The 22743-nt window shown below is 45.1% G+C and overlaps 1 protein-coding gene across 1 annotated transcript in view; it reads right to left on the minus strand.

Annotated features, from left to right (window-relative positions):
- LOC120930503 (solute carrier organic anion transporter family member 1C1-like) overlaps positions 1-22743 on the minus strand; it is a 162970-nt gene that overhangs the window by 61065 nt on the left and 79162 nt on the right. Inside the window, exons 9-10 of the mRNA XM_040341681.1 lie at positions 7708-7806; positions 2804-3013 (exon numbers count right to left, since the gene is read on the minus strand). Coding sequence (XP_040197615.1) covers positions 2804-3013; positions 7708-7806 — 309 coding nt within the window. The remainder of the gene's footprint in view (positions 1-2803; positions 3014-7707; positions 7807-22743) is intronic.

Below are 22743 nucleotides of genomic sequence, written 5' to 3' on the forward strand. Positions count from 1 at the left end.
ATCTATCTATCTGATTATCTATCTATCTATCTGATTATCTATCTATCTATCTGACTATCTATCTATCTATCTATCTATCTATCTATCTATCTATCTATCTATCTATCTATCAGATTATCTATCTATCTATCTATCTATCTATCTATCTATCTATCTATCTATCTATCTATCTATCTATCTATCTATCTATCTATCAGATTATCTATCTATCTATCTATCTATCTATCTATCTATCTATCTATCTATCTATCTATCTATCTATCTATCTATCTATCTGTCAGATTATCTATCTATCTATCTATCTATCTATCTATCTATCTATCTATCTATCTATCTATCTTTCTTTCTTTCTTTCTTTCTCCTCCCTTTCTTTCTTTCTTTTCTTTTCTTTTCTTTCTTTCTCCTCCATTTTTTTCTTTCTTTCTTTCTTTCTTTCTCCTCCCTTTCTTTCTTTCTTTTCTTTTCTTTTCTTTCTTTCTCCTCCATTTTTTTCTTTCTTTCTTTCTTTCTTTCTTTCTTTCTTTCTTTCTTTCTTTCTTTCTTTTCTTTCTTTCTCCTCCCTTTCTTTCTTATTTTCTTTCTTTCTCTTTCTTTCTTTCTTTCTCCTCCCTTTCTTTCTTTTCTTTCTTTCTTTCTTTCTTTCTTTCTTTCTTTCTTTCTTTCTTTCTTTCTTTCTTTCTTTCTTTCTTTCTCTTTCTTTCTTTCTTTCTCCTCCCTTTCTTTCTTTCTTTCTTTCTTTCTTTCTTTCTTTCTTTCTTTCTCCTCCCTTTCTTTCTTTCTTTTCTTTCTTTCTTTCTTTTCTCTTTCTTTCTTTCTGTCTTTCTCCTCCCTCCCTTTCTTTCTTTCTTTCTCCTCCCTTTCTTTCTTTCTTACTTTCTTTCTATATATCTATCTATCTGTCAGATTATCTATCTATCTATCTCTCTTTCTTTCTTTCTCTTTCTCCTTTTTCTTTCTTTCTTTCTTTCTTTCTTTCTTTCTCCTCCCTTTCTTTCTCCTCCCTTTCTTTCTCCTCCCTTTCTTTCTTTCTTTCTTTCTTTCTTTCTTTCTTTCTTTCTTTCTTTCTTTCTTTCTCCTCCCTATCTATCTATCTATCTATCTATCTATCTATCTATCTATCTATCTATCTATCTATCTATCTATCTATCTATCTATCTATCTATCTATCAGATTATCTATCTATCTATCTATCAGATTATCTATCTATCTATCTATCTATCTATCTATCTATCTATCTATCTATCTATCTATCTATCTATCAGATTATCTATCTATCTATCAGATTATCTATCTATCTATCTATATTTCTTTCTCTTTCTCCTTTTTCTTTCTTTCTTTCTTTCTCCTCCCTTTCTTTCTTTCTTTCTTTCTCCTCCCTTTCTTTCTTTTCTTTCTTTCTTTCTTTCTTTCTTTCTTTCTTTCTTTCTTTCTGTCTTTCTCCTCCCTCCCTTTCTTTCTTTCTTTCTTTCTTTCTTTCTTTCTTTCTTTCTTTCTTTCTTTCTTTCTTTCTTTCTCCTCCCTTTCTTTCTTTCTTACTTTCTTTCTATCTATCTATCAGTCAGATTATCTATCTATCTATCTATCTCTCTTTCTTTCTTTCTCTTTCTCCTTTTTCTTTCTTTCTTTCTTTCTTTCTTTCTTTCTCCTCCCTTTCTTTCTCCTCCCTTTCTTTCTTTCTTTCTTTCTTTCTTTTCTCTTTCGTTCTTTCCTCTTTCTTTCTTTCTCCTCCCTTTCTTTCTTTCTTTCTTTCTCCTCCCTTTTCTATCTATCTATCTATCTATCTATCTATCTATCTATCTATCTATCTATCTATCAGATTATCTATCTATCTATCTATCTATCTATCTATCTATCTATCTATCTATCTATCTATCTATCTATCAGATTATCTATCTATCTATCTATCTATCAGATTATCTATCTATCTATATTTCTTTCTTTCTCTTTCTCCTTTTTCTTTCTTTCTTTCTTTCTTTCTCCTCCCTTTCTTTCTTTCTTTCTTTCTTTCTTTCTTTCTTTCTTTCTTTCTTTCTTTCTTGTGTATGTGTCAGGTAAAGGGGTCAGTGTGTCAGGTGAGGGGGGGTAAGTGTGTCAGGTGAGGGGGGGTCATTGTGTCAGGTGAGGGGGGTCAGTGTATGTGTCAGATAAGGGGGGTGTCAGATAGGTCACATGTGTTGCAAGGGCAGAGTAAAGTGATGTCAGGGGCGCAGCGGGGAGGGGGGGGGGGCGCAAAATTAGGATTCGCCTAGGGTGTCAAAGATCCTTGCACCGGCCCTGTTCTTCATTCAGCTTTGGGTGCAGGCACTGGCATCTCAAGTAAGGGAAACAGGCAGTGAAGCCTTACGGCTTCACAGTAGGTTTCCTACTGCACATGTGCACACTGCGCTGTGCCTTGTGAATGGTCCTGTAGACTTCTGGGAGCTGTGATGTGTCCCAGAAGACTGCAGGAAATAGGGGGAGGAGCCAAGCTCAGATTGCTGCAGCCCAAAACCAGGTACCAGTTCCACCCTCCCCCTAAAACATGCCAAATGTGTGTATATACATAGACTACTGTACAATTTGTTACTCACTCTATACAGTTTTGCTCCAAGAAAAATGATTAATACACAGCATCACTCAGTCAAGAAGACTGAAGAAAGACTGTAAGTGCAGGGTGTCATGTCCTCCTGTCAGAACTCAGTGTGTTCATGTAATGAATGATACAATGGTGCTCTCTGCATCACGCAGAAGTGAACAAAGAGAGTCACATGATCACCCAGAAGATATCAGAAAAGGGTAAATATAAAAGTGTTTTTTTGCTCACCTTTCATTGTTGCCTTTTTCTGAGGCTCTAGCTTTTCATTCTCTTTAAATATTAGTAAGTCAGCAGATTTCTGTACCTCTGGCTTTTTCATATTCTTCGGCAGGAAGCAGAAAGGAATGGCTGATAGCAGATGGATCATCCCCGCAACCAAGAATCCCATCCACCATGCACCCACCCAGCGTGTGTCCTGTGGGGAGATGGTCACCTCATCTGCAAACAGAACATTGACTAATAGATGTGTTTGTACAACTTGATGATACTTTTCAATTATTAATGTAATTACATTTGAAGACTGGCATTTTATTTCCACCAACTATTTCTGAATGGGAGCTACCCACGTGATACTTTTATTAACATTGTAGCACCCTCCTAGGTAGGTGCTAGAAGAAAGTATAGATTTTGGTCTTTCTGCTTACCAGGAAGATGGTCAGGTAAAACTTAATGTGCTCTCTGCCTAACAGGGAGCAGAATCTATTGGTTAGGTCTGCTCATTGTACTCAGATGCAGCTCAGCTTGTTCTGACTGTCCCCCACTGGTCCAATAGGGAGGCATATTGGACAGTGGGAGTGGACCTGGCAAGTGGGTGCACAGGCTTTGTTACAACCCTGGCAATTGGCAGAGGGAAAGTGCTGCATTGCATTGTGGGATACTATATATAAGGTCAGAGTAAATGTGCTCAAAGTGAGTTGAGCTGGGGGACAGAGCGCAGGAGCCTCCATGGAGGCGGTTCTATAGACCTTGGTGGTCGACCCAGGGGCCTGGAGAGAGAGAAGCTGAACCCAGAAGTCCTGCAGAGCTGACTGTAAGGGAGACACCAGAAGGGATCTGTTTGTGCCTACTGTGAGTACAGATCTGTGTCATTGGGGCCTGTTGAGTGAGGGCTGCCCCCTTCAGCTAGAAGAGTTAGTGGATGGGTGTCAGTAATGGGGATGCTGTAGAGTGTACTGAAGATAATTTAGTCCATCAAGTGTGCTGCTAGTAAGAGTAAGACGACTTAACCTTTCCATACATGTGTGTCAGTTCACCTGAGGCCAGATGACAGATGCACACCGTTGATGTCAGGAGTGCACCGCTACGGTAGTGGACCCTACGGCCAACTGCAGCAGATGGATCTCTGGGTGGTTAAGGAAGGCAGGTCCACTGGAGAACCAACACGGATCCCACAGGAAGATAGAGCATAAGATTCCCCAGGGCGCAGAGTCTAAGAGCCTGCAGGTGTTCACCAGTGGTTCCTCCAGTGGTGAGGATGGACTGGGCTGCAACTGGCTCCAGGTCGCGGCCCCCAGAGTCTCCCAGCTCACACTCACGCTCACAGTAGGCTACAGGAAGATAGTAAGGGGATAAGCCAAGTATTTACGCTATGCCGCCGTAAGTAAGTAAGGCAAGTGCTGTATTCACAAAGCACTTGCCTCCTAATTATTAAAAAAAAAATACTGACACGTGACACTTTCACATGAGATTAAATTAAAAGTATCGGTATTCTGTATGGGCGAGTACTTTAAAAAAAGTATCAGTACTTGTACTCGGTCTTAAAAAAGTGGTATCGGGACAACCCTACTACACTGCACACTGACTCCTATACGCTGACCCCTATATGCTGACCACTACACTAACCACTACACTGCACACTGACCACTACACACATACAAACACACACACCACACTGACCACCAGGGCTGGTGCAAGGATCTTTGATGACCCTGACTCCACTTTACCCTGCAACACGTGACATATCTGACCCCCTGACACACCTACCTGACACATGCACTGATCCACCTGACTCCTACTTCCTGCACTACTCTCATTACGTTGACCCATCTGACCATTACATTACACTGACCTAGCTGACACCTACACAAACCTACCTAACACATACACTGATCCACCTGACACCTACACTAACCTACCTGACACATACACTAACCCACCTGAACCCTACACTAACCTACCTGACACATACACTGACCCACCGACCTTAAACCTACACAGACCCACCTGACTCCTACTTCCTGCACTACTCACACACATCAAACAGAGGTGACCTGGAAATACAAAACAGAACATACACCAGATTAAATCCATGTGCACACCAATATATGTGCAAATGTGTGTGTGTGTGTGTGTGTGTGTGTGTGTGTGTGTATATATATATATATATATATATATATATATATATACACACACACATAAACAAGCACCCAACAGTAACATGCATGAGCCTATACTACAAAGCAGACCAGCCCTTCTAGAAATTTTCAAAACCACCCGGCTGCCATTCCAAGCTTTCAATCACCTTTTGACACCCTTGTTGACACTAAAGGTATTTTCCAGATTGCGTTGGACTGCTGCCAATGACCATTATGGTATAAAGGGCCCATCCTGTCCTACATACTAAGAAGTAGAAGTCGTCTAACATCATATGATTTAATAACAGCACAACAAATTACCAAAGTGCAGTTTAGACTCCATAACTCTGCAGCTCTGCTGGTGCTGGATGTGCAGAATTGCTTTGGAGTCCCCGCCAGCGCCATCCACCTGAGGCCATCCATGGGAAGTCAGCTAACAGACGCTGAACCTCCATGCTCCCATCTCCACCTAGCCCCGCTCCACACACAGCTGCATCACAGGGACAGGCGGAAGAGAAGACAGTGGTTATCAGTGCTTGTCTCCCGCCGCCATGTTCAACGTTTCCCGGCGCGGGCGCACTATGATTGGGTATATGGGGGTCATGTGCGGATCACGGACTGGCCAGCCCCACGCCGCACATGACCCCTATACACCCAATCACAGGACGCCCCACACTAAACATGGCGGCCGGAGATCGGGGACACAAGAAATGAAAATTAGGAGGACTGGGAGGCACGGAATTTCGCACCCCCCTATATGTTGCCCCCCCCACGCTACGCCACTGCACCATCGGTCTCCTCTCCCTGACAGGACGTGGATCTCTGTGTTTACACACAGAGATCCACGTCCCTGGCTCTGTGACTGCCGATCACGTGGCCCCCCAGCGGTGGGAGGCCAGAGGCCATATATTGACAGCCTCCCGGCATTGTTGAGCCACCTTGTGGTCGTCAATAGTCGATGGCCTGATATGAAGTGGTTCAGTAACGAGCAAATGGGAGTAAGGGTGGATTAAGTGGGAGCTCCTAAGCAACCAAGCAGGAACCCCTAGCAACATAGTGGGTAATTCCCAGCAACCAAGCGGGAACCCCTAGCAACAAAATGGGTAATCCTCAGCAACCAAGCAGGAACCCTTAAGCAACATAGTGGTAAATTCTCCGCAACCAAGCGCGGACTCTCTGCAATGTAGCGGGAGCCCTCTGCACCTAAGTGGGAAACTCTCTGCACTCAAGTAGGAACCTTCTGCACCTAAGTGGGAACCATGTTCACCTAAGTGGCAGCCATTGGCAACCAGCTGCAGGTAACCAGGGAGAGACCTATGAAGTCAACATTCAGCAAGCCCTACAAGGAAAGTGCTACAACATTAATTAGTGTCTGTAAATAATAAATTGACTATACTCACCTGACACAAAAACACTTTTGTGGAAAGTGATTTTTTTTATTCTGATCCCAATATAACTCTATACAAAGGTGTGCACACCCTAATACCTTCCTGTGCATTAGCATTATCCAGGGGCGACACCAGGTGGGTGGTTGAGGGTGCTAGTGGCCAGTGTAAATGCCCCATTATATTAAAGGCTATGTTCAATTCTAGGAACATGTTCCACCTGTATTTAGGATTAAACTCAATGGCCCAGATTCACAGAGAGCAAGGCGCACATTACGCCGCCGTAGAGCAAACACTGTACGCTACGCCAACGCAGCGCAGAGAGGCAAGCATTGCATTCAGCAAGCCATTGCTCCCAACGCTGCGCCAGCGTGGCGTGGGTTTCGAAGGCACACGTCGGCGTAGGTGGAAGTGGGCGTGAACCCATGCAAATGAGGCGTGACCCCATGCAAATGCAGGGCCGAGCGCCAGACAGCTACGTATCACGATCTGCGAATGCGCCGTGACGTGGACGCAAGCACAGCACCCCCATATACTCCTGCACACAAACACGCCGGCACAACTGCCTGAGCTACGCCGGATCACTGCGTACGCTGTGAACATAACGTACGCCCAGCCAGACACACGTCCAATGCACAATACGCCGGCTTGTGTTCCCTGGTGCAGACCTGCATGTCTGTTGCCGGGTTGCACCTCCTTTATGGGGAATAACTTTACGCCGGACATACAACTTACGCGCATCTCACGTAGCATGCGCCGGGCACACGCACATTCGTGAATTGCTGTATTTCCCTCATTTGCATGTTTGAATGGCTAATCAATGGGAGCAGCCCCATGCGTCCAGCCCATATGTGCGCCCACCCTACACCGGTGTGTGAAAGCTACATCGGCGGGGTGTAGCCTGTTTTTAGGCGCATATTAGTTTGTGGGTCTGGCGCACACATACGCCGGCGCACATTTGCACTTACGTCGGCATAACGTGTTATATGTCGTCGTAAGTGCTTTGTGAATCTGGGCCAATATGCTCCCAATATCTCCCACCACCAGAGCCTTCCTTCAGTAACAGCAGGTGGCGTTCATATGTGTTTGACCATGGGGTGCACACCCTAATGCATGGGTCTTCAAACTACAGCCCTCCAGTTGTTCAGGAACTACAATTCCCATCATGCCCAGTCATGTCTGTGAATATCGGTGTGTTACAATGCCTCATGGGATGTGTAGTTCTACCACAGCTGGAGGGCCATAGTTTGAGGATCCCTGCCCTAATGCAATAGGCTGCACACACCTATGGTTCTATATAAGGTTTAAATTATATTACATTTGTTCTAATGCTCACTAAAGTAGAAATAAGAAAATGTGTTACCATGCCGTGATTTTGGTGCTATAAACTCACCCATATCCACAAAGCCAACATCAACATAGAGTTTGGCAAAGAAGGAACTCAATGTGAACCCGACTATCATCCCAAGCAAACCCACAGCATGAAGTAAAGCTACAGGGTAGAAATAGAAAATTAGTAAACACTGTCTGCACCATAAGATAGAATATAACTATTAAAAAAATCATAATAAGCAGGCAAATAAAAAAATATGTACTTTAATTCCTTTTTTTTTTACAACGTTAGAGGGGATTAAAACGGATCTAAAATCTCCAATAGTTACCGCTATTTCAATGGTACGTTGACATCTTCTTTGCGGCTTCTTCTGGCCGCTAGTCTTTAGCCATCTTGATTGGCCTGTACTGGATGTGCAGGAGTGTAGTCATCCCAGTACACATGTACAATGCTGAAATGTAAACTGAGCTGCACTAGCACAGCCCAGTGTACATTCTACAGAAGACAGGCAGGTAGGTTTATTGTGCACATCTCTTCTACAATAAGATCCCTTTCAGACTGAGGCATTTTTCAGGCACTTTTGGGCTAAAAATAGTGCACCTGAAAAACGCCTCCTCCTGTAGTCCCAGTGTGAAAGTCCGAGTGCTTTCACATTGGGGCGCTGCGCTGGCAGGATGTTAAAAAAAGTCCTGCAAGCAGCATCTTTGGAGCGGTGGAGGAGCTCCTGCCCATTGAAATGAATGGGCACCGCTGTTGTAGCGCCTACAAAGCACTTTGGCAGCAGCACTACATGGTGGTTAAAATCGCCCCGCTAGTGGCTGAATAGCGCCGCTAAAACTAGCAGCATTTTACCGTCAATGCCCGCCCCAGTGTGCAAGCACAGCCTTAAGAACTTGCCTGCTCACAGTTTATTTATTTTTTAACCACTTCCATACAGGGCACTTATACACCTTCCTGCCCAGACACATTTTTAGCTTTCAGCAATGTTGCACTTTGAATGACAATTGCGCGGTAGCGCTACACTGTACCCAAACTAAATTTGTATCATTTTGTTCCCACAAATAGAGATTTCTTTTGGTGGTATTTGATCACCTCTGGGATTTTAATTTTCTGTTAAAAAAAACTAAAAATACCAACATTTTTGAAAAACAAATGCTTTTTTTTGTTTCCGTTACAAAACGCTGTAAATAAGTATGTTTTCTCCTTCACTGATGGGCACTGATGGGGCTGCACTGACGGGCACTGATAAGGTGGCACTGATGGGCACCCATGAGGTGGCACTGATGAGGTGGAATTGATGGTCACTGATGGGCAGTAATATGCAGCACTGATGGGGCACTGATAAGGTGGCACTGATGGGCACCCATGAGGTGGCACTGATGAGGTGGAATTGATGGTCACTGATGGGCACTAATATGCAGCACTGATGGGGCACTGATAGGCGACACTGATAGGTGGCGCTGACAGGCAGCATGGATGGGCACAGATAGGCGGCACGGATGGGCACAGATAAGCGGCACGGATGGGCACAGATAGGCGGCACGGATGGGCACAGATAGGTGGCATGGATGGGCACAGATAGGCGACACGGATGGGCACAGATAGGCGGCATGGATGGGCACTGACAGGTGGCATGGATGGGCATGGATGGGCACTGATAGGTGGCACGGATGGGCACTGATAGATGGCACAGATGTACTGTATTATATCGCATCGTGTCCAATCACGGCTGATCACTCGGTAAAGAGTCTCCGTCAGAGACTCTTTTCCTAGATCTGTGTTGCGGGGTGTCAGACTGACACCCTGCAACAACGATCGCCGCGATGCGCGCTCCCGGGGGCGTGCAGCAGCTCAATATCCTGATGTCCAGTCAGGATATTGAAACCACTTTGCCGACGTCTTTTTGCAATAGGGCGGGTGGCAAGTGGTTAAACCTTAGTTCTGCAGTAACAATTGTTTTGTATATACTGAATATATATGTTCTTTGTTTTTAAGTACTGAAAAATATATATTTTTCTAATCAAGAAAATGAAAAATATTACAATATTACTTTATACATGTAACGGGATGCTCGTGGAATCCAGAAGTGCATAGAAAGTATGAGATACTCCTGTTTCAGCTTCACCGATCCCTTTTATGTGTAGATCACCCTGTATCTCTAATAGGGGCACAGGGTGAATGAGAACCCCACTATGGTCTGTGCTAGTCACATTTAATGCGGTATAGATATTGTGTATATTGTATATATATTGTGTGTTGGCTGAAGCGTACTATAAAAGCTTGCTGTGGTGATTAAGTCTGCTACTGTGATGTAAATGAACCTTAGTATGGCTCCTAAGAACCTTTCATTGGGTTATGCTAATTGACACTGTATTGTGTGAAAGTTCTATTAATGATATATGTGTGTTGTGAGTTTGCACAGTCTAAAGGTCAGATGTCTGACTTGTCAGTTGTAGTCAATTAGCTAATGTAAAGTATGACTACTAAAGGAATGTGTATTGTATAGCAGGTGTCTATCTTGAAAGGTCATATCTCAGAGTCACCTTGTCTGGGTAAATGATTATTTAACCACTTAAGGACCGGACCAATATGCTGCTAAATGACCCAAGGGGTTTTTACAATTCGGCACTGCGTCGCTTTAACAGACAATTGCGCAGTCGTGCGACGTGGCTCCCAAACAAAGGACGCCAAACGTGGCGTCCTTTTTTCCCCACAAATAGAGCTTTCTATTGGTGGTATTTGATCACCTCTGTGGTTTTAATTTTTTGCGCTATAAACAAAAATAGAGCGACAATTTTGAAAAAAATGCAATATTTTTTACTTTTTGCTATAATAAATATCCCCCCCAAAAATATATACATTTTTTTTCTCAGTTTAGGGCGATACGTATTCTTCTACCTATTTTTGGTAAAAAAATCGCAATAAGCGTTTATCAATTGGTTTGCGCAAAATTTATAGCGTTTACAAAATAGGGGATAGTTTTATTATTTCTTTTTTTTTACTACTAATGGCGGCGATCAGCGATTTTTTTCGTGACTGCGACATTATGGCGGACACTTCGGACAATTTTGTCATTTTCACAGCAAAAAATGCATTTAAATTGCATTGTTTATTGTGAAAATGACAGTTGCCGTTTGGGAGTTAACCACAGGGGGCGCTGTAGGAGTTAGGGTTCACCTAGTGTGTGTTTACAACTGTAGGGGGGTGTGGCTGTAGGTCTGACGTCATCGATCGAGTCTCCCTATAAAAGGGATCACTCGATCGATGCAGCCGCCACAGTGAAGCACGGGGAAGCCGTGTTTACATACGGCTCTCCCCGTTCTTCAGCTCCGGGGAGCGATCGCGAGGGGGCGGCTATAAACAAATAGCTGCGCCCTCGTCCCGGATCGCTCCTGAAGCCACGGGAACCGCCGCATGTACGGGGGGGTTCCGATCGGACCCCCGAGCCACGTCTAGGCAGGGACGTACAGGTACGCCAATGTGCCTGTCCGTGCCATTCTGCCGACGTAAATGTACATGCGGCGGTCCGGAAGTGGTTAATTAGCTAATGTAAATTAGATCAAGAGCTGGTGCCAGAAGGTCTACCAAAAAGATGTGTATTGAGCTCCTTGTGTCATTTTGTGGGTGGAGTTGAGTCATTGTTCATTCTTGGTTACTGACTGTATATAAAGAGCCTGATTTCCTCATTAAAGAGTCTATTTGTTTTGAACCAGAGAACAGAGCTGTGTGTCTCGTTTCTGGGGGAATCTGTATGGGTCGTGTTCGCCGGATTGTGGAGTGTCGATAAGCTGTCTTGGGTTCGGAATGGAATATGGTTCCATTACAATACATATTTTACTGTAAATTTAAATTTTTAGATTGGTTATTGTTCTTGGTTTACAAAGATCAATAGCTAGAGCTAAACAGTGACTTCACCCCTTTCTTCCATATATATATCATCTTGAGTTTTCAATCTGAGACAGAGTGCCTAAAAGGAGACACCTACAGCTGTACCCTGTCATTAGAAAACCCACAGTGTTCTAGAAATTCTGTATTGTGGTTGCTCTCTGTATTAAAAGGTTCATATAAATACATACCTCCCAACTTTTTGAGATGGGAGCGAGGGACACCTATAAGCAAAATTATGTAGGCATAGGACACACACCCTAAGGCCGTGTACAGACGACCAAACATGTACGATGAAAGTGGTCCGCCGGACCGTTTTCACCGTACATGTCTGGCCGGGGATTTCTGTATGATGGCTGTACTAACCATCGTACAGAAATCCGCGTGTAAACAATACGCGGGGCGTGTCCGTGAGGTCGCCGCGACGATGACGTGGCGACGTGGGCGGGCCTGCCAGTTAAATGCTTCCACGCATGCGTCGAAGTCATTCGACGCATGCGAGGGATGGCGGGCGCTCGGACATGTATGGTAGGTCTGTACAGACGACCGAACATGTCCGAGCGGGCAGGATTCCAGCGGACTGTTTTAAAACAAGTCCAGGAATATTTGTCTGCTGGGAAAAGGCCCGGCGGGCAAATGTTTGCTGGAATTCTGTCCGCTCGGTCCTACACACGACCGAACATGTCTGCTGAAACTGGCCCGCGGACCAGTTTCAGCAGACATGTTTGGTCGTGTGTACGGGGCCTTAGAGGAGAATTATACAAAACAATTATTAGTTAAACCCACAAATGTTTTTTTTTTTTACCACTACTATTCCTTTATACTGGCTTCTGAAATTTACAAAAGCAGCAATTTAGAAATTGAATGAAAGGGTTTAACACTGTGAAACACTTTTCAAAGGATAAATAGTGAATTGTATATACAACGATCGGACCAAAATTAGGGACAAACAAGGAGGAAAGAGCGGCAGAGGGACTTTGGGAATGAGGGACAGTCCCTTGAAATCAGGGACAGTTGGGAGCTATGTAAATTGTAAACAACAACTCTAAAATGGATCAACTTTAACAAACAGATTAAGGGTACATTCACACCAGATGCAGTGGTACTGCAATGGGTGGCTATTCCAGCGCAAAATGCCTTGTCTCCTTATCTGCCCTGTTCACACCACAACAGCTGGTGTAAACATACCATAAGATCATATTGAGGACAAAACCGTGCAAGTTGTAGCACCCTCGTTCTAGAATAGGGGTACAGGTAAATTTAGTTATGCTGGGTGGTAGTCAGCCTGGCTAATTTGTAGTGTTTAGGGTCAAATGACTTCTGTTCTAATTCTATTCAGTTGTGGCTTCTCCCTTTTGTGGCACCGTTGCCTTTGACATTAGTATGATGAGCTACAATACATTCAAGTTTGGATAAATATACTGTAACGGAAGGGAACGTGGGACCCAGAAGCTTTTAGAAAATATGAGATACTCCTGTTTCAGCTTTCCCGATGCCTCTCATGTGTAGATCACCCTGTGTCTCTAACAGGGGCACAGGGTGAATGAGAACCCCGCTATGATCTGTGCTAGTCAGATTCAATGTGGTATACATTGTATATATTGTGTGTTGGCTGTTTTGCACTATAAGCTTGCTGTGATGGGGTGGGGTGTGATTGCATTCTATTGTCTATTGTGGTAATTAAGTGTGCTACTGTGGTGATGTGGATTGGAGCTTGGTAGACAGTCTGGCTGTGTTACCATGTGCTTGCAATAAAGATTCATTCCCTGTTTTGAACCTCAAACAGAGCTGTGTGTCTCATTAATGGGGGGGGGGGGATTCGTATGGGTCGTGTTTGCCGGATTGTGGAGTGTCGATAGCTGTCTTGGGTTCGGGAATGGGATATCCTAAACGGCTTTATCCCCTCTCCGATTTGGGGTTTCGTTACACATACTTTTCTCAGACAATCAGATATGCTGCTTTGAATGCTGGGAGAAGCTATTTATTGGAGAGAAGACAGGTGATTGAAATCGAGGGCTGCGGCCTGGGTGGATGTGTGTGAAACAGTTCCTGGCTGGTAGGCCTGAAGCCTGAAGCCTATTCAGGTGTTCGCCGGCTGCTAGGCCTGTATGGGGGCCTATCCAGGTGTTTAAACTTCTGTTGAGAAAATCCTGCCAAAGATCCGAAAATTATTGTGAGTGGGATGGAGTTCTAAAGAAGCACCAGAGGTGACTCTTCACGGACCGGGGATCCATGAGGTGGCTGTGAGAGCTTCAGGAGAGAACTCATCCAATGAATTCCGTGTGATGCGGTGAGTAAAGTTCAGTTACTATGGGAGACAGCCTATCCTACAAAGTACATATGTGCTGATTGAGCTTAAAGGCTCTTTTCCTGTGCTGCTGTCTACCTTACACCACCTATTTTTGTCTAAGGAGTCTGCCAATCTGCCTATTGGCTGATCATTACTGTGCCACCCAATAGGCATATAATTTGTTATATATACATATTGTTTCTCAACCATTTTCTATGTACGTTATGTTTAGCTTACATGCTGCCATCTAGTGACCTTTTGTGGTAATGCACCCATTTGTAATTTCTTTGTCTGATCTATTACACACTTCCTTTCTGTGTAATGCTGAACCCCTTCTTCCTGACTTTCTGTTTCCTCTGTCATGGCTGAAGCTGCAGGCCTCATGTAACATGGGCACATGTATTCTGCATTGACCGCACAATACTACAACCTGTTCATCTACTGTAACCTGTCATCTGATGTATTCTGATGTTTGGATCAAAGCAACTTCTGTTAATAGAATCGGTATTGGTGAGTTCAAGCTATCTGATAAGGATTTTCCTCAATGATTATATGTCATGGATATGCAATAGTCTGACAGCTTACCTGTCTACATCTGTCCATTAGAGGCCTGACTCTGTTCTGGTTACCTTCTTATCTCCTCTCCTTCCTGTATGGTACCACCCAGGCCATCCCAGGAAGTCTATATTAACTGTTGCACTACAGGCCTGCAGTGCTGTTCAACCATGTTGTTAGCTTTAGTTCCTGTCTGCAGTGTGCTACGATTATCTTCCTGTGTACCGTTTTTGGCTCATACCTGACTTCTCCAGTTTGTCTGTGATCTTGACCTTTTGCCTGTCCCTCGGTTACCCTTGTCTGCCTGTTGCCCTGACCTCAGCTTACCCATCACTACCGCTTGTCCTGCTTGCTGCTTCCCCTCTCTCCCTGCGGAGCGTGGCCTAGGGGATCCCAGGGGTCGTGACCTGGATCCAGCTGCGGCAAAGGTCATCCTCACCACTAGAGGCTCTGGTGAACACAAAGCTGGGTCTTAGACTCCGCGCCCTGGGCGATCTTGGGTTCACGCTTCCTCTCTAATCGCAGCAGTCGGCCATAGGTTTCACTACCCTGTGGTGCATTCCTGACCTCAACGGGGTGCACTTGTCACCTGGCCACAGGTGACCTGACAGTTTGAACCGCCATGAATCCGGCCGGCGTGCCGCTCCCCGCAGACAATCCATTACAAGGCATTGTTCGCAGACTCGAGACACATGAAGCTAATCAGGCCCAGGTGATGCGTTTCCTTCAGGATCTGGCTTCCCGCTTTGATCAGCTTCAGACCTCGTTGGGAACCCCGAATCCGCAACCCCAAGTACAACCAGCGGCTGCACCTGTCGCACCAGTTGCAGAGTCGCATTCACTGAAGCTACCACCTCCAATCCGTTTTTCTGGAGACTCCAAGGCCTGCAGGGGGTTTCTTAGTCAGTGCATCATCCATTTTGAACTTCAGCCTCAAAACTTCTTGTCTGATCGGGCAAAGGTAGCCTATATTATTTCCCTACTTTCCTGTGAAGCTTTAGCCTGGGCTGCCCCCATGTGGGAGAAGAATGATCCGGTAGTTTCCAGCCTGTCCGACTTCCTGAAGCTCTTCCGTAACATCTTCGAGGAGCCGGCTGGTGCCTCTTCAGCGGCTAGTGCTCTTTTACGTCTCCGCCAAGAATCCCGTTCGGTGGGACAATATGCTCTTCAGTTCCTTATTCTCTCAGCTGAATTGAGCTGGAACAATGAGGCCCTGGTCGCTACCTTTTTACATGGCCTCTCTGACCGTGTGAGGGACGAATTAGCGGGGAGAACCATCCCCGTCAGTCTGGACGATGTCCTCTTCCTATGCAACCAGATCGATATTCGTTTTCAGGAGAGGTCCATAGAAAAAAGATGCCAACACTCCCTAGGTCTTAGCCAGTCTGAGCTCCCCTCACTTCGTCCCGTGGACCATCCTCTGCCTGCTGAGGAACCTATGCAGCTGGGCCAAACCAGACTAACCCCCGAAGAACGTGCTAGGTGCAGAACTCTGGGCTTGTGCCTCTATTGTGGAGGCAAGGGCCACTTTCGTGACTCCTGCTCGCTTCCCCAGGGAAACGCTTGGGTCTAATACATTTAGAAGGTGGAGTATTGGACCCAGGAACATCACCTTCCCTTCTGCTTCTTCCGGTGTCCCTTCATGTAAGCACTTCTCCCCAATCGATCCTTGCATATCTGGATCCCGGGGCTGCCGGCAACCTTATGGACTGGAGAACTGCTTCTTCTATGAAGCTCACCCTTTCACCCCTCACTACGCCACTGGTAGTCCCGGCAATTGATGGCACTGTTCTCCCAGGGGGCCCTATTCACTTCCAGACACTACCTATTAGGATGTCGATAGGGATTCTCCACCAGGAGTGGATATCCTTTCTCATCCTACCCAAAGCTTCTACCCCCATTGTATTGGGCCTTACTTGGCTACAGCTCCACTCTCGCCATGTTGACTGGGTCTCTGGGCAGATCCTGGCTTGGGGCCCTTCATGTTTCTCATCATGTCTTTCCAAGGTGACTCACAAGGAGAGACTTCAGGTTGCTACCACATCGGTATCTTCTGATCTTCCCACTGCATACAGCGATTACCGGGATGTGTTCTGTAAGAAATTGTCATGTCTGAGTATGTCGCAAAAAATCTTGAGAGAGGTTTAATGCCCCAGCCATGTTTCAAAACGTTGTCAATGAAAACTTCAGGGACCTGCTGTACCAGTTTGTTGTCATCTATCTGGATGACATTCTTATCTTTTCGGAAAATCTGCGTGTCCACAGAAACCATGTCCGCACTGTACTCCAGCGCCTTAGAGACATTAATCTCTATGCCAAGCTGGAAAAATGTTCCTTTGAATGTTCTAAAGTCCTGTTTCTAGGATGCTTTGTCTCAAGCTTGGGTCTTCGTATGGATCCTGGGAAGGTCTGAGGCCGCGTACACACGGTCGGTCCATCCGATGAGAATGGTCCGACGGACTGTTTTCATCGGTTCACCGCTGAAGCAGACCGATGGTCTGATGTGCGTACACACCATCAGTTCAAAAACCAATCGGGTCAGAACGCCGTGACGTAAAACACACGACGTGCTGAAAAAAACGAAGTTCAATGGCTTTAAGCATGCGTCGACTTGATTCTGAGCATGCGCAGGTTTTGAACCGATGCTTTTGTGTACTAACCACTGGTTTTGACCGATGGTCAGCCGTCCATCGGTTCAATTTTAAAGCAAGTTCTCTAATTTTTGTCCGAAGGACAACAGACCGATGGGCCGTACACACGGTCGGTTTGGACAGATGAAACTGGACTTCAGGCCGTTTTCATTGGTTTGGCTTGACCGTGTGTACGCGGCCTTAGCCATTACCAACTGGCCTCTTCCTGCTAGCCTCAAGGCCACACAGCGCTTTCTTGGCTTCACAAATTATTTTAGGCAGTTCATCAGGAATTACTCTTCCATTGCCGCGCCTATTATCGCTTTGACCAAGAAGGGTGCTAATGCCAAGGACTGGCCCCCCGACGCTGTCTCTGCGTTTCACGATCTGAAACAGGCCTTTGTCTCTGGACCTCTCTTGAGGAGACCAAATCCTGGGGAGGCATTCTTTATTGAAGTGGACGCTTTTTCAGTGGGGGTGGAAGCGGTGCTTCTTCATCTCTTTGAGAAGAGACATCAACCATGTGCGTTTTTCTCCAAAAAAAATTCCCAGGCAGAGAGAAATTATGCCATCGGCGACCGGGAACTTCTCACAATCAAATTGGCGCTAGAGGAGTGGCGTCATCTTTTGGAGGGTTCCCCTCACTCCATAAAGATCTTCACCGATCAGAAGAATCTACAGTACTTACAGAATGCTAAACGTCTGAATCCCAGACAGGCCAGGTGGAGTCTCTTCTTTTCCTGTTTTAATTTCACGATTACGTACAAACCTGGTTTCTGGAACAGTCGGGCTGATGCACTTTCTAGGTCCTTTGACACCTTGGACGAGGAGCCCACTCTTGAACCTGAGCCGATCATTCCAACTTCATGCATTGTTGCCTATTCTACCACCCTTGTCTAAAATTCCTCCTGGTAAGACCTTTGCTCCCACTGAGCTAAGAGCTAAGATCCTTTGTTGGGGACATGATTCCAAGGTGGTGGGCCACGCTGGTTTCCTCCGGTCCTTCTTTCTCATTAGTCGTCACTATTGGTGGCCTAAACTCTGCTCAGAGGTCAAAGACTATGTCAAGGCCTGTCATGTCTGTGCTCAGTCTAAATCCTCCACACAAGCTCCTGCTGGTTTCCTCATGCCTTTGCTCATTCCCAAGGAGCCCTGGGCTCATATTGCAATGGATTTTATCACTGATCTGCCACTGTCTGATGGTAATACGGTCATTTGGCTGGTAGTCGATTGGTTCTCTAAGATGGCTCATTTTGTTCCCCTTCCTGGTCTTCCTTCTGCTCCTGCCTTGGTCCCCATTGTTTGCAAAATACACAGCTTTCTTGCAGGACTGTAATATAGAGGACTCTTCATCAGAACTGACCAGGGCTCATGCACTAAACCAACAAAGGGATCTCTTAGTGCAAATGCTCATTATAAGGCAGAACTCTGCATTGCTCAACTGCAGGAGACCAGATCTCACAGATCCACATCAACCAAGCACACTGCACGTACTTCCAGATCCTCTCGCTCCAGAAACTCAACATTAAGTGACAAGCTAATAGAGACCTGTGCATGTCTGGAAGAAAACAAAGTGCAAAGCTCCATTACCAGAAAGGAAGCAGACGTAGAAACACAAAAGGCAGCTCGCCATGCAAAGATGGTAGCTCGCCAAGCAGAGATGGAAGCGCAGCGCAAAGCTCACCAAGCAGAGATGGGAGCACAGAGCAAAGCTCACCAAGCAAAGATGGTAGCTCAACAAGCAGCTCACCAAGCAGAGCTGGATGCTCAAAGCAAAGCTCGCCAAACAGAGCTGGATGCTCAAAGCAAAGCTCGCCAAGCAGAGCTGGATGCTCAAAGCAAAACTCTTGAAGCAGAGATGGCAGCTCAACAAGCAGAGGCAGATTCCCAAATAAAGGTTCTGCAAATGGAAAAGGAGAAAACAGCTGCCCTAGCAAGGCTAAGGCCCCATACACACCATAGAATCTATCCGCAGATAAATCCCATCAAATGGGTTTCTGCGGATAGATCCTATGGTGTGTACACTCCGTCGGATATTTATCCGCGGATAAATCTCCCCTGGGATGGATTTCCAGCAGATGGATATTTGCTGACATGCTCAACAAATCCATCTGCTGGAATCCATTCCAACGGATGGATCCGCTCGTCTGTACAGACTTACCGGATCCATCCGTCCAAAGGGATTCCCCGCACGCGTCGTAATGATTTGACGCATGCGTGGAATTCCTTATATGACAGCGTCGCGCCCGTCGCCGCGTCATAATAGCGGCGACGGCGCGACACGTCATCGGCAGAGGATTTCAGCGCGGATTTCAATGCGATGGTGTGTACACGCCATCGCATTGAAATCTTCTGAAATCCTCGAGAGGATTTATCCGCGGATAGGGTCCGCTGGACCGTATCTGCGGATAAATCCTCTCGTGTGTATGGGGCCTAAGAGTCCTTGAACAAGCGTTGGGAGAGAGTACTAACTCAGACTGTTTCATCCCAGCGAACTGCAAGACCCAGTTGAACGCACCAGTGAATATGTAGTAAAGCATAGTGTTTGCGATGATACAGAGTCATCTCCTGTACTTTCTAGGCATGTGCATTTCGTTTCGTTCCGAATCGAAATTCGGACAAATTTTTCATTATTCGGACATTCAGATGCATACGAATTCCCGAATTGCAATATTATTGAATTTACCGAATCCGAACGAACGTTTTCGATTCCGAATCGAAAACCCGCGGACAAAATTCGATCGGAATTAAAAAATAAAAAAATTCGATCGGAATTCGAAAAAAACAAAAACAAAATTTGAATATAATTCGAAAATGAATTCTATTCAAAAAGAGACTATTTGTTTTCAAATCTGGTTGAAATATTTTCGAATTTGACCGGATTTTTCGAAAGTCAAGTGGAAAACGAACGAATTCCAAAAACGGTCGAAATATTTTCGAATTCGACCGGATTTTTCGAAATTCGGTCGAAAACGAACGAATTCCGAAAACGAATTTAACACATGTAACGAATCTAACTTAACGAAATTAATTAAATAACGAATTAAAACGAAACGAAACAAATTTTTCCCTTTTGCACATGCCTAGTACTTTCTACTAACAACACTGTTCTGACTCTCAACTCCAAATGCCTGAGCCTCTTCAGTGCATCTATACAGCAAACTACCTCACCTCTAACTGACAACAAGTTGACTTCCAGTGACAAACCGCAGCTCAAGCCACAGCCAGCACAAGCCTTACAGACTACACCATAGTTAAACGCTCTTGCAACATAATTTTATCCTCACCCTACTTCACCAAAGAACTTTCACAACTGAGGGGTTCCACAAGTTACTTTGGCACCAAAGAGTCAGAGATCAGACTTGAATGACTTCGCCATATATATGGTATGCCGTGAGCTACAGGGCCTGGAGATCAATCTTCAAAGCTGCTATTGCTGATTTCAACTTTACTGCCAAGGAGGAAATTGATTTGCTCATAAAGTGGCTGGGGCCAGAATCTGCAGATCGTGTTAAAAGACTGAGAACAGTGCATGTTGACCACCCAGATGCAGGTCTTGTCGCCGCATGAGCAAGACTTGAGCAAGTCTATGGTAGATCTGAAGCCATAGAGAGCGCTCTATTTAAGAGACTGCAAAGAACAAAGACTATCGCAAGCTTCAAGATCTGAGTGACCTTCTCATGGTGCTGGCAATGACAGACCCACATCTATCTGGACTAAGCTACCTGGACACTGCTCATGGTGTCAATCCAGTGGTGTCTAAACTGCCATACGACCTGCAAGAGAAATGGGCACAACAGGGCTCAAGGTACAAAAGAGACTATAACGTATCCTTTCCTCCATTCGCATATTTTTGCAGGTTCATCAGTGATCAAGCCTGGATGAGAAACGATCCCAGCTTCAGCATCAGTGAACCCAACTTGCCTGCTTCATCATCTTCATCAAGGTATGATAACACAGCAACGTAAAGACTTTAATAGAGCAATATTTGTTTAAAGGACAGTCATCACACCACCCGTATCGTCTCCTGCTCACCAGAGCGATTCTGGTGACAGAGATAAAGACCCTAATCGTCAGTGCCCTATTCACAAGAAGCCCCACCCCCTAAAGAAATGTTGTGGGCTTAGGGCAAAGACGGTACAAGAGCGCAGGAAGATTCTTAAGAAACTTGGAATATTCTACAGGTGCTGTGCTTGTTATGGACATTTTGCTAAAGACTATAAAGTTGTCATCAAGTGCACAGAATGCAGTAGCGACAGACATGTTACCATCATGCATCTGGACCCACCCCCAGACAAGTCACAGCAGCCTCCTATTTCCAGCCCTGTCTCAAATCATGGCAGGGAGCAACAAGGTCATGCTCCAGCCACAGCTAATGTTTCCTCTTCATACACAGAAGTCTGTGGAGAAGGCTTGGATCACAAATGCTGTGCTAAAATATGCCTAGTCAAGGTATACCCAAAGGGCCAACCTGAGGAAGCTATTAGGGTGTATGCTATAATAGATGAACAGAGCAACAGATCTCTGGTTAAGCCTAAATTCTTTGAGCTCTTTGGTATAGAGGGACATCCATCACCATATACTCTCAGAACCTGTTCCGGTCGTGAAGAGACCTTCGGCAGAAGGGCCAATGGGTTCATGGTCTCTCATATCATTAAGGGAGAGGGCATACTCCTACCAACGTTAGTTGAGTGTGACCAGATACCAGATGTAAGGGAAGAAATTCCTACTCCAGAGGCTGCATATCACCATCCTCACTTAAAGGGTCACTAAAGGAAAAAAAAAATTCGCTGAAATTACTGTTTACAGGGTATAGAGACATAATAGTTAACTGATTCCTTTTAAAAATGATAAAAAATAGATAAAAACCAACCATATAATGTACCTACAGTTTAGTTTCGTTTTTGCTGTTGTTTCCTGGTTCACTGATGTACAGAGACAAAGAGCCAATAGAGGGCAGTGATGCTTTGTAAAACGAAACTGGATTGGTGCTGACACACAGTAATCACACCTCCTTGATTAGTCACCACAGTAAGAAATCTCCCAGTACTGTGGTGATCAGGAAACAGACAACCAGGAAGTGTCCAGAACAGAGAGGAATTACAGCAACATCAAAGCAAAAACGAACAATGAGGACATGAAACCAGGACTGCAGTAAGGTAAAGGAAGCTATTTAGCTAAAAAAAAAATCCTTTAGTGACCCTTTAAGGCACCTTGCTAATGAGATTCCTGCAATGGACATGAATGCTGAAATCTTGGTCTTGCTAGGAAGAGACATTCTCAGAGTACATAAAATACGCAAGCAGTGCAATGGACCAGATAATGTCCCTTACGCACAAAAACTTGATCTAGGCTGGGTAATCGTGGGCGATGTATGCTTGGATGGAATGCGTATGTCATCCGAGATCCACTCCTTCAAAACGTACACGTTAGGAAATGGATGTGCATCCCACGTCAAACAGTGCCCTCACCATTATGAAGTAAAAGAGAAACCTCTTGACATCATCCAAGTACCTGATGTCACTTCTAACCTTTGTGACGACAACCTAGGTACCACAGTGTTTTGTACTACAAGTGATGACAGCAAAATAGCCTTGTCAGTTGAAGACAGAGAGTTCATCAAAATAATGGACAAAGAATTCTTCCAGGATGAGTCTAACAGCTGGGTTGCACCATTACCTCTTTGTGCTGCAAGGGTTACACTCCCAACCAATCGTGAACAGGCACTGTAACAGC

This window comes from Rana temporaria, chromosome 3 (genome assembly GCF_905171775.1).
Source record: "Rana temporaria chromosome 3, aRanTem1.1, whole genome shotgun sequence".
Classification (NCBI taxonomy): Eukaryota; Metazoa; Chordata; class Amphibia; order Anura; family Ranidae; genus Rana; species Rana temporaria.